This window comes from Salminus brasiliensis, chromosome 4 (assembly GCF_030463535.1).
Source record: "Salminus brasiliensis chromosome 4, fSalBra1.hap2, whole genome shotgun sequence".
NCBI classification, from domain to species: Eukaryota; Metazoa; Chordata; class Actinopteri; order Characiformes; family Bryconidae; genus Salminus; species Salminus brasiliensis.
Window position 1 is genome coordinate 5,660,207 of NC_132881.1, and position 13,299 is coordinate 5,673,505.

Below are 13,299 nucleotides of genomic sequence, written 5' to 3' on the forward strand. Positions count from 1 at the left end.
ACACATACACAGAACTCTTGGCGTCCGTTTCTCAATAATTAAAGACCCGAAGGCCCTTTTGTTCCTCTAATGACCAATTAAACCATTTCCAGCATTTCTTCATCAGTGCAGTGAATAATTGATTGTCTCCCTTACAGAAAAAAACACTTGAGGTTTAAGGGGGTATAAATCTCCCATTGTGCCGTTATGGAAGCATAGGGTGACATTATGTCATTTGCCACCCACCTGAGGACTATGTCTATCTGTTTGTGGTGTTTTTAGTTGGTTTCCCTCTAATTTTCCCTAATTTAGTCATTTTCAATTGCCACCCACGAGCCAGGACTCCTCACACGATGCTCCCAGCACTGGCAGGTTAAAGGCTAGCACATGCTTCCTCTGAGCCATATGAAGCTCCACCTCAAACTGCTGCTAATGTAACGTTATTGGAGCTCAGTACGCTTGGAGGAGAACACTATCATCTAACAGATGCATGCGCTGGTTGAGTGGTTTACTCAGTGATGGAGAAGAGGGAGGGTCATCCTAAACACCCAGAGAGAGTGAGGCTAATTGTGCCCTATGGAACTACCGGCGACGCATGGCTGTGGCATCACCAGGGATCGAACCAGTTTTCTTTAGATAATGATGAGGCCTACGCTTGTAGTCTCTCTCTCTCTCAGTGTCTCTCTATGTCCCCCTTTCTCTCTAGGTGCTGGCATTGGACCCTGATAATGGAGAGAACGGTACAGTCATGTACAGCATCAGTCCAGCCAACCCCTTCTACATCATCAACAACCGGACAGGGAAGATCCGCACCAGCGGGGCAGTGCTGGACAGAGAGAGTCTGGACCCCAGGGCCACTCAGCTTATGAGGACCATTGTCATCTCAGCCACTGACCGTGAGCAGCTCCACCCACTCTGCCTTGCTTTGCTCTGTGTTTGCTGGAATTTACTCGACGCTTTTGTACACATCTAAATTAAAGGCAGTAAATTTACCGCATTGCATTTTTAAATGTGATTAAAGTAATGGTTCAGAGACATTTCTATTTACTGCTCACAGTTTCTGCTTCTGTAGTTTTGTGCTGGAGCTATGATGCTAATGTAGCTGGATGTAAGGGAAGTGAGGTGATATATCAATAATTGATCACAGTTATGATAATTTATCCCAGTGAACACTTGGCTGCCGAATCAACGCTGAATTTCCATGCATGACCAGCATTAAATCCGGGCTTTATTATGGCTAAAAAAGGGATTTTATATATATATATATATATATATATATATATATATATATATATATACATATAAGGGAAATCCGCAAACTGTGCTGGACTCTGGCTCTCAGTTCCCCACCCCTGAAAATGTAAAGCCTTCATTCATTTTCACACATGTATGTGATTTCAGTGTGGATTCAGTGTTTTTGAATATTATCACAGAATTGTGGATATTGGCCTCATTCTTGGTGTCCAACGCTTTCTTCTTCAGTGTTTTTTTTTATGTACTGTAGCCGTAAGGCTAATGTAGCTGACAAGTAACACAATCTGCAGGCCTATGTTATCACACACCAGCCTTAAAACTATTATATTATCATTAAAGCCATCAAATTATTATAAAAGAATCTCAAATCATGAACAATTGTTCAGATTCAAAGCAAGTTGGATTGTTTTTCAACTTGGTGGTATAGTATAGTGTAGCGCAGCACAGTACATGCCTAAATCACCACCATCAGGATTCCATGTGGTGGCAATTGTTGCCACATTTAGCTCCATGTTTATAGATAACAGTGTGTCATAGAGTGTCAGAAACCCCAAAAGCAAGTCAGTTTGAGTTTTTTTGAAAACCCTGTGTGGTTTGAGACTGGTGTGTGGTGACATAGGCGTTTAGTAATAGTGTTTAGTCCAACTGTCTGCTTGTTTTTTTCTCCTTGTGCTTTGCTTTCTCCCTGTGCATTTGTAGACACAGTGACTGCTCTTGTTTCAGTGCAGTGCACTCAGAGCTTTAAATGACATCTTTCTCCATGGTTAACGATTCTTTCCTCTTCAGAGGATCTAACGTTTAAAGTAAAGTCATGGAAGTTTGCCTTTAGGTCCGTGCTCACGCCTCTGCTGCCCTCTTCAGGTGGAAGCCCGCCACTGCGCTCCTCGGCCAGCACCACGGTCTATGTCAATCTGCTGGACCTCAATGACAATGACCCTGCATTCGTCAACCTGCCGTTTGTGGCTGAGGTGCCAGAGGGCCTTCCTATTGGATCATCCATCTTCAGGGTTGGTTCATGGTGCACAGGGTTGTGTTAAGCATAAAAGCATGCACATAACATAAAAGCATGCACATGTAAATAAACAGAGGTGTGTGGGTGTGTGTGTGTGTGTGTGTGTGTGTGTGTGTTTGTGTATCTCAAAACCAGTTTGTTTTTCCACGATATGGGCTCTTTAACCTAATGAGCAATGGCAATTCCTCTAGGGCGGAGCATCCAACAATAAATCAGGCTTCCTTTGATACATATCTAGTCAACATGCTTCTACATGTGTTGTTACTGGGACCCCATTAGGATTCCCAAATGAGCCCCATTTTTACAGCCCACCTTAATCTCGCACAGATCCCATCTATGTCCCAAAATGCAGTGTACAATCCAGATTGGGCCCTTGTTTAACCCTCCTGGTCCCATCACTGACCCTGGGGCAGATTAAATTATTGAATGAGATGTTAGGTAAGCTACGGTTTAACGTTCACTCCAGACTTTGGTTCCTCACCTTTATAATGTGATCGGTGTATATCACGTAAATTCAGACAAAGGCCCAGTTGTAATCCAGAAGAGCACCTATTCCTGTCCTCTGCTGTGAAAATCGAGAGGCCTTTTTGCTCCAACTCCTTAAAAAACTACACATAATAGCATTGTCTATAAATTAATTCCAAATAGAAGTGACTAGGGCTCTCAATCTAAAGACCGTCAAACTGTAAATATAATAAACTCCAGTGTAATCTGCTGCTCCGTCCTCACAGGTGCAGGTACAGGACCCTGATGAGGCAGACAACGGGGCGGTCACCCTGGCACTGCAGGTAGGCATGCCCCGGCTGGACTTCCGCCTCAACACCAGCACCGGGGTACTGTTCTCCACTGCTGCGCTGGACCGCGAGCGGATTGGACAGTACTATCTACGGCTGGTGGCTTTCGATGCTGGACAATACCCGCGCACCTCTACCAGCACCCTCACCATCACAGGTACCACACAGTGGGGGACAGTTGAGAGTTTTTTTTTTATTAAAGCAGCAGGTTGCCAACAAGTCAAAAATAAGCTTGAGCAAGTCTGTTTAACACGGTCTGAGCTGTAGGCAAAATAAATGCACACAAAAAAAGACTACATAGTCTGTATGCGGAGTGAATGTGCTCAATTTTAAAATATATACAATGTTAACACAATACAGGAGTTAATGATAAAGCAAGGAAGATTCAGTTTTCATTAAATGGGCAATTTAATATTCATTCAAAGAATTAAGGGATCAGAGAATTTAATTACATAGCTAATGGATCTCAAACCTAATTTGCTGCGGTCTAGGTTAGGACCTTGTTAATAGTTAAGTAGCATAATAGCATAAGTAGCATGGGCTGTCTCACCCTCTGTCTCTCTCTCTATCTCTCTTTTTATATTTTCAGTGTTGGACGTGAATGATGAGACGCCCACATTTTTCCCGCGTGTGTATAACGCCTCAGTGCTGGAGAGCGTCCCGCGTGACTTTGTGGTGGTCAGGCTCAACTGCTCTGATAACGATGCTGGACTCAACGCTGAGCTCAGCTATTTCATCACAGGTCAGACTGCAAAGATCAAATGGCGCTGCGCTACCCTGAGTGTGGGCTTACGTACCGCACATTCCATTTCACTTCATATACAAAGGGCAGGCCCAAACGTCCCCTCGTTTGTATATCATTTACATGAAGCGTGAACCTGTTTCAAGCAGATGATTCGATAGTGAATCAATGAAAAGAAAGCATTCAGCCGCTCATGATCCAATGGCTGTCCTCGTAAGCAGAGATTGGGGTTGAGCAGTGAGTATGCAGCGCCCCCCTGCTGGCTTAAATAGCCTAATTAGCTTATTATTTACCCAAAACACTGCCTGCTTTAGTAATATTACTGCAGTTTTTATGTACTGAGGATATTTGCTTGATCAACTTTTTTCCTCTAACTCTGTGCTCGCTGTGTGGGGCTGTGTGTGTCTTTGACGTTTCTGGAAGCAAATGAAAGGAAAGAAAAATTTGGCGAACTTATTTTTAAGATTTTTCATTTTTAATTAATCGAAATTTAATCTTAAATCTTTTCCTCCCTATTTGAAAGCCGTTTGTGATGTGTGATGCTTATTTGATGTACCAGCCTACTCTTCCACGATTGGCTAGCGGCAGTATCCATACTCCGAGTGCATTAAGTTGAACTCTGCTTATTTTTTTAACATACTGTAAGGCTGCTTTCAATGCTATGCAACATGTCATGCACCATTGAAATGAATAGGATGCGGCGAAGCAAAGTGGCAAGTGGACATGAGTTACATCGTAGAGATACATTGAACCAGACAACCTTCTTCCAAAGCCCACATTCGACACTTGTTTTTCCTGTACAGTGACACAATTTTATTGTATTTCTAAAATCTAAGCCAAACACACCTTACTTCCTTGCTAGGTGGAAGGTATAGGAATGTATCACTAAAAACGTTCTGCTTCTCATGGTACAGTGTTTGATTATTATGCTTGTGTGGCACCCATATCCTGCTGTTGGCAAACTGCATTGCTTGGTCAGGAGAATAATTTATTGTGATTATTACTATTAATCATTGGTTAATGTAATGTAATATATATCGTCGCTAACCTGCCAAAACCATGTATCTCCAGATTGCTGGAGTTTTTAACATAATGTTAATTTTATGATGCATGGACACTACCACTACAAATGCTCCAAAATGACTTGGGATAAGATCTTTCCATTAGGTAGGAAGTTAGGAAGGTATTTTTCCCTTCTCTTGTAAAATTTGACATTTTGGAGATGCAAGACTGGTATATACACCTTTACTACGGCAGCTCTAGAACATCTAGTGGTTTAGTGGTTTGTAGCATCTCGGAAACTGCTCACTTTAAGTGCCTTCCGTTGGCACTTAACATGCCAACATATATATATACAGTCATGCCCGAAAGTATTCATACCCCTGGCAAAGTTTGACTTAAATTTACTTTTATTTAACCAGAAGTTATATTTTTGCCTTGAAACGACACAGGCATCTCCCAGGAGATAACACGATGATGTACAAGAGGCATCATTGTGGGAAAAAGTATTTCTCAGCTTTTATACACATTTGAACAAAAAGTGGCATGTCCAAAATTATTCATACCCTTTGAAAACTGTCACAGTATATGGGAAAATCCAAAGTTCTATACCATTCCAAATAGTCCAAGCTGTTTTAAAGCATCCTAATTACCCTGATTCATTGGGAACAGCTGTTTTAATCAACTCAACAGGAGAAAAACAGCAGCTCTCTGCAGTTGGTTTGTGGACAGTCATGGCTAAGACAAAGGAGCTCACTAAGGACCTGCGGCTGTGCATTGTGGCCGCTCACAAGTCAGGAAAGGGCTATAAAGCCATATCAAAATGTTTTCAAGTTCCAGTGGCTACAGTGCAAAGTATTATTAAAAAATACAAGAAGTTCTGCACTGTGGAAAATCTCAGAAGATGTGGTCGGAAGCCAAAAGTGACACCTGTGCTGGCCAGGAGAATAGTGAGAGAGGGGAAGAAAAATCCAAGGATCACCACCAAGGCCATCCTGGTGAATCTGGACTCTGCTGGTGGCGACATCTCAAGGCAGACAGTTCAACGGACACTGCACACTGCTGGGTTCCACGGACGCAGGCCAAGGAGGACACCACTTCCCCAGAAAAGGCACACAAAAGCCCGCTTGACCTTTGCAAATGCTCATCTGGACAAAGAAGAAGACTTCTGGTGTTCTGTTTTATGGTCAGATGAAACAAAAATTGAATTGTTTGGCCACAATGATGTGTGCACCATTTGGCGTAAAAAAGGAGAAGCCTTCAACCCTAAGAACACCATCCCCACTGTCAAACATGGTGGTGGGAACCTAATGTTTTGGGGGTGTTTTTCAGCCAATGGACCAGGGAACTTGATCGCAGTAAATGGCACCATGAAAAAAGAGCAATACATCAAGATTCTCAACAACATCAGGCAGTCTGCAGAGAAACTTGGCCTTGGGAACCGGTGGACATTTCAGCACGACAACGACCCAAAACACACAGCCAAAGTGGTGAAGAAATGGTTAGCAGACAAAAACATTAATGTTTTGCAGTGGCCCAGCCAGAGTCCTGACTTGAATCCAATTGAGAATCTGTGGAGGGAGCTAAAGATCAGGGTGATGGCAAGGAGACCCTCGAACCTCAAAGAGTTGGAGCTCATCACTAAAGATGAATGGGCAAAAATACCAGTGGAGACATGCAAAAAGCTGGTCAGCAATTACAGGAAGCGTTTGATTGTTTGATTAATTTTCTATTAATTATTGAGAAAGGTATGAATAATTTTGGACATGCCACTTTTTGTTCAAATGTGTATAAAAGCTGAGAAATATTTTTTCCCACAATGATGCCTCTTGTACATCATCGTGTTATCTCCTGGGAGATGCCTGTGTCATTTCCAGGCAAAAATATAATTTCTGGTTAAATAAAAGTAAATTTAAGTCAAACTTTGCCAGGGGTATGAATACTTTCGGGCATGACTGTATATATATACACACACACACACACACACACACACACGTGTCTGTATATTTGTCATTTTGTACAGTAGCAGGAATCCACTGGAGCCTCACAGTGCATCACAGTGATCTTACCATGTATCTCACAGTGTACCACTCCCTCTGCTGCAGGTAGACTGTGTAATTGTGTGTAATAGGTGTACCACCCTTTCTCATTTTCTTTTGTGTGTGTGTGTGTGTGTATGCAGGTGGGAACCAGGATGGGAAGTTCAGCGTGGGCTTCCGGAATGGTGTGGTGCGCACGGTGGTGGACCTGGATCGTGAATCTCAAGCCTCATACACACTTGTTATTGAGGCCATCGGTGAGATTTCAGATGTGGCTGGCAGTGATTATGTGTGTTACCTGCTGGTATAGCATGACTTCAGGTACGAAGCCATGTAGCACTTAGGTAAAGTTCTTGCGTGCAAGTGTGCAGTGTGAGCAAGAGTAGTGCAACACCTTCACTTCCTGTGAGAGAGGGAGAGACGAGAGAGGAGCCGAGCTCTGAGGTTTTCCTGTTTGTAGTGAAACCTGTGCAGCGCTTCAGCTGACTGTGTGCGTTCAGCTTCATGTGATGTGTCTGATTAAACACCACCTGTCAGACAGACTGCTTAGGTTTGAACACCATTCAAATCAATGCCCTGAATACATCACAGTGCTCCTGAATCGAGACTCAGGTGCAGTTTTCAGGTTGTACATTACAGCAGCATGCAGATTATGGGAGTGAGTGGGAGATGAACTGACCTCCAAAAGGCAAAAAGGTGACGATTCTTTTTAACACATTTCACAAGGTCAGGTGATGCCTAAAAGTCCTCAAACTGTGTCACAGTTTAATCAGCAGTTTCTCTGCATACGCTGTTAGCCTCCTTTCACCCTGTTCTTCAATGCTTGGGACACCATAGGACCTCCATAGAGCAGCTGCTTTTGGGTGTTGGGTAATTCTGCCATGGTGATGGCGAGTGTGGTAGTGTACTGGTACAAGTGGATCAGACACAGCAGTGCTGCTGGAGTTTTTAAACACCTCAGCCTCACTGCTGGACTGAGAGCAGTCCACCAACCAGAAATATCCAGTCAACAGCATCCTGTGGGCAGCATCCTGTGACCACTGATAAAGGGGGACTAGAGGAGGACCAACGCAAACTGTGCAGCAACAGAAGAGCTGCTGTCTCTGACCTTACCTTTATCTACAAGGTAGATCAACTAGGTAGGAGTGTCTAATAGAGTGGACAGTGAGTGGACAGTGCATTCCAGCAGCACTGCTGTGTCTGATCCACTTGTACCAGAAGCTCAACACACACTAACACACTCGCCACCATGTCAGTGTTACTGCAGTGCTGAGAATGAACCTCTACCCAGATAATCACTGCTCTGTGGTGGTCCTGTGGGGTCCTGAGCATTGAAGAACAGGATGAACAGGTGAAAATAAATAATAATAATAAGAAGAAGTTTATAATTTTTTATAAAAATTTTACAACACATTTGTGCCACGCAGAAAATTTATTTATCAACACCCTAGCAACCACTAAACAACAACATAGCAACTGCCTGAAACACCAGTGCAATGACCTTGCAAAACTGTAGAACCCATCTAGCAAGCACCATAGCAAGCACCTGGGATAAGATAGTAACCACTTAGCAACCATCTGGAAACAACGGTAACCACGTAGCGACAGCATAGCAACCACCTAGAAACAACATGGCAGCAACCTAGAGTACCTTAGCAACCACTTGGGAAACCATAGTAATCACCTAGCAGCACCATAGCAACCACCATGCAACCACCTAACTACACAAAAGCAACCATTTTAGCAACCATTTAGCAACACCATAGCAATCCCTTAAGACATAACGACCACTTAGAGCCACCATAGCAACCACCTAGCAACCCCACGGAATCCACCTTTAACCATGTAGCAACAGCCTAGCAACTGCGCAGAAGTGGAATTCATGTTAGCTGCGCATCCACGCCGCATTTCCTTCAGGAAACACCTTTTCTAGTTCCCCGTTAGAAGCAGTCGGCAAAAAATACCTTAGGGTATTTTACCTTAGGGGTCTGTTAGTTTTCCACAGAGCTGTAGACTAACACAGATTCTTAAAACAGGGCTCTCTGGGACTGGTGATCAAACCTGCAGCCTCCTGATGAAAGTGACAGCGCGTATATAATAACGTATATATATTTACATATAGTTAATATCATACATATAATGTGAAGATAATAAGTTAAATATTAATTATTAAATATTAAATATATTAAATATTCATTTAATTTAATGGATAATATGCGACCCTAAATTGTTCACATACCAAAGTTTAGACTACCATTCTTTATTTACAGTGTCCTTCTAAAATACAGTGACACTCTCCTTTATGACCCTCCATTAACCACAGTTCTGACAGTAGACTGTTCTCTTGTATTGAAGCTTAGGTCACAAGCAGGCGTGTCAGAGACCCAGGGTAGCTTTGTTCACACTTGTTAAAATCATTTTCTCTCTAGACAACGGCCCAGCCGGCGACCGGAAGACAGGCACGGCCACTGTTCATGTGGAAGTGCTTGACGTCAACGACAACAGGCCCATCTTCCTTCAGAACAGCTATGAGACCACCATTCTGGAGAGTGCGCCGAGAGGAACCAGCATTCTACAGGTATACACAGTGTACAAGCACACGCACATGTAGGCAAGACATGACACCCACATTGACCATTCTTGATGGACACCGGTGGAATTTGGCTTTCGCTTTTATCCCAGTGAACACACACCAGTGAACACACACCAGTGAACACACACAGCGACAGTGAGCACACGTGCCCAGACCACAATGACACTGGGCAGCCATTTCTGCGGCACCCGGGGCGCAGAGAGGGTGAAGGGCCTTGCTCTAGGGCCCAACAGTGGCAGCTTGCCAAGCCCGGATATCGAACCCACAACCCTGTCGTCAATAACCTGAAGCTCTAACCACTGAGACGCCGCTGCCCCATAAAACATCATCTGATGTCATCTTTTTTCTGTGCACCCGTGGGTGGGGGAAAATAATATTAACCACTGATATTTTGTTCCATCTCCTTCTCTCACAACTTCCCCCGCTAAACATGGAGAGAGAATATTCAGCTAGCTCAGTGACTGTAGTTTTATGCTTTATGAACCGATACAATGTATAGCTTTCACAAAACTGGCATGCTGATTTGGGTTTTAGCACCCCACATTTTGGTCAAAAGTTTGTGGACACCTCTCTGTTAGCCACACCTATTGGATGAGTTTTTGGGCATAGGTTTTGTCAACTCGCATTTTAGCCAAAGCTTTGTGGACACTGCTCTGTTAGCCAAACATAATGGATGAGTTATTGGACCAACCAGATTTTTAGCAAAAGTTTTGGCACCCACATTGTAGACAAACATTTTTAACACCGTACCAATGGCTTAGCTGACTCAGTGGTTCCTTCAGTAAATGCACTTTTCTAGTTGTAATTATGATCACAGTTTATGCCACTTATGTGAAATTAGCTAATAATAAACCATTTTCTTCCTGAATTGGCTGAATATTTGTAGTAAATAACTGTGATGAATTAACAGGTAAATTGCGAGTTGAGATGGATGCCTTCAGCAGAATCTCTTTCTGTCCAACCTTGAATGATTCATGAAAGATTGACAACAATAAAATGCCATTATTATTTTTTAAAGATTTAATAAGGCTTTTAAGTCACCCTTAATAAGAATCACCCTTAATGTTTGTGTAGGAAGTGTATTTAACAATACAAACACCCACAGTTTATATCCATTATGCACACATTTGCAAAAAAAATCATGGTCCTCATTTCAGCTGTTACTGTGCAGCCAGACTGGTCAGCAGCGAACTCCCACACGCTCCACACTCATGACCTTTTCTTTATTCTAACCACTCCAGCTCTCAAAGACTTGTGGAGTGAGAAAGCATGGCCAAGTCTGTCAACTCCCAACAATACCGACTGGAAAACACCATCACTTTCATGCCCACTGGCACTTCTTCTAGCCTGGCAGTCCTCCATCAGCCCAGATCGCTATTATGTTAGCATGTCTAGGCAGCCCAGTGGGAATGTCTGTGGACCACATCAGAACTTTTAACGGTTGCTGGGCTTCATAGGTCAGATTGGGTTGTAACAGTGTTCTGTTGATGATGGCTGAAGTCCAGTCACATGCAGTTCTAGTTCCAGTTCAGATGCAGTGGGAATGTGGCCGTGGGCAGGAGATGGTGAGCATGCTCTAATGCTGTAAAGTTGTATTAGCATCAGCAGCGATGAAGACTTGCATTCATACCATTCAAGTTTGGAATCACTTATTTTATTCCGTAATGGTTTCTACAGTGAGAGTAAGCCTACTAACCAGTGTCTCTACTTTTTGTTCTCCAGTGTTCTTAAGATCCAGTTGTACCTCAAATGAGTTTTAAAGGGGAAAAGTGCATGTTTGTAACTTTTCTTAGCAACATTTGTTTGGATAGAAAAATAGATATAAACAGCTTGGTGTTAAGTACAGAAGTCCAGAAATATATTATATTCTAATTTAATAATATATAGTAAAGCAGAAAGAAGAAAGTGGTCAGACTGTATGTGGGAATTATCAGTCATTCTTTAGAAAATATTTGGTGACAGGTTAATAAAAATATGTATATTGAACTCATATTGAATTTTATGCAAATTCTCCAATATGTCTACATGGAAATTTGGGATTATATCTTCTGCTTTTTCCAAGAACCGACACCTCCAGTTAGCTCCATTAACTCAGCTGTATGTTTTTGCTTTGGAGATGATTCTATTTTCAACATGAATATTTGTAAAAAGAATATAGGAATGGCCGCTCCTGCTGCCCCATTGTAAGGAGTCTGTGTGGATTAACAAGGTTTGGTATAGTATTGGATTAACAACACTTACTTTTATTTTTCTGTACTGCTGTCTAAGGACAACCTATGTTTCTTGTGATCTTAAGACCACAATTTGTTTTGTTGAGATAACAAACATTCTCAAGATAACCAACATTGTTGATCTTGAGATAGCAAGTTGTTTTGTTAAGCTGTAATCATGAGATTGCAACTTTTGTTATCTTGAGATCACAAGACTTTAGTTATCTTGAGTTACCTATACAGAGAATTTTGATTAGTGCATTGCCTTTTCTGAATGCCTGTAGTTAAGACAGATTGTCAGTAAAATGTATAAAAGAAAACTGCAATGGATTATGATGAGTTACATTCCCTCACTAAAAGTACTGAAGACCCTAAAGCGTACCTGCCCAGTGTCAAGCAACTTTTTAATAAAATTATAAATAATTCACTTTAATTATCGGTAATACTTTGTAATAACAGGCTCCAATAAATAGCAGTTTATTACCAATTATCCAAACGTTTGCTAGTAACAATTAATAGTTTATACATATGCATTGCTACAGATGTAAAAATCTTTAAACATATTGACAATAGAAACAGTAATATTATGTTAATAATTATTATGCCATTTGATGTTTATATCTTAAAATATTGACTGTAAGTGTTTAAGTAGTTGCATTCCACCATCCATAATAATTATGAACAACAACTAAAGAATTGCCCATAGTTATAAGCTGAGTTATGAGTATCAAGTACCTCCAATATGCATAAATGTTTTATTTATATTATTATAATATGAATTATAACATTTAAAATATTAAAGGTTTGCTACAAAATAAGTGGTAACTAATTGGACTGCTTTTAATAATACATATAAAACAATGACATAACTATTAACAGTGAGTTACTTAAGTTATTAACAGTTAAGACTTAAGTTGCTGTTTGGAGGATTTTAAAGTGCCTACTTATCTATTAATAGTAGGGCTAGTATGATAATTCTATTATATACATTTTTGAGGTTTGATTTTTTTTTTTTTCAGCAAATTTTATAGTTGTATTTTAGATTTGAGGGAATGTCAGTTTACACCAGTCACATTTCTTAAATAGCAGAAATGTCCAGTCTTAATTCATGTACATGTTGTAGCACAGGGTGTGGAGCTTGCCTGTATTCTTTGCCATTTTTGCTTCTGTTTATTGTCTTAATTATTATTTGTATCATTTTCTTTCATTAGTCAGAAGTTTGAATACATGTAACATATTTTTGTAATGCTTGCCATGACTGTGTTCTGTATTCGCAGTCACTATGAGGTGGTTTATATTGTCCTGTAGTTAAACAGTGGAGGCCAGTACAGTACCAACTGTCTAATATTTTGCTCTGTAATTAAAAGATACTGTGACCAAAAACAGCACTAATTATCTGCATGTTACTGGTAATGTTTTTGCGGAGACAAATAAAACCATGGTCATTAATATTTGCTAATATCATCAGCCAACTGATGTATCAGCTGGTCCCTAATTTACAGTCATTTGTATTTCTGCTACTTTTTAGATTCAAGCTGTAATGGCGATGTCTCAATTCGTTCAGACTCAGACTCAGAATGCTTTGCTTCTCATTCTGGACACATTTGTAACAAAACCCATAAAACTGTAGCATCACTTAGTTTTTTTCCTGAATCAACAAAATTGGTTTAACTAAAA

At 41.2% G+C, this 13,299-nt stretch overlaps 1 protein-coding gene across 1 annotated transcript in view; it reads left to right on the top strand.

The window, feature by feature from the left end:
* Positions 1 to 13,299, top strand: part of cdh23 (cadherin-related 23) — a 358,315-nt gene that overhangs the window by 272,648 nt on the left and 72,368 nt on the right. The window contains exons 22-27 of the mRNA XM_072677393.1: positions 686 to 875; positions 2,095 to 2,240; positions 2,977 to 3,196; positions 3,629 to 3,781; positions 6,963 to 7,076; positions 9,249 to 9,397. Coding sequence (XP_072533494.1) covers positions 686 to 875; positions 2,095 to 2,240; positions 2,977 to 3,196; positions 3,629 to 3,781; positions 6,963 to 7,076; positions 9,249 to 9,397 — 972 coding nt within the window. The remainder of the gene's footprint in view (positions 1 to 685; positions 876 to 2,094; positions 2,241 to 2,976; positions 3,197 to 3,628; positions 3,782 to 6,962; positions 7,077 to 9,248; positions 9,398 to 13,299) is intronic.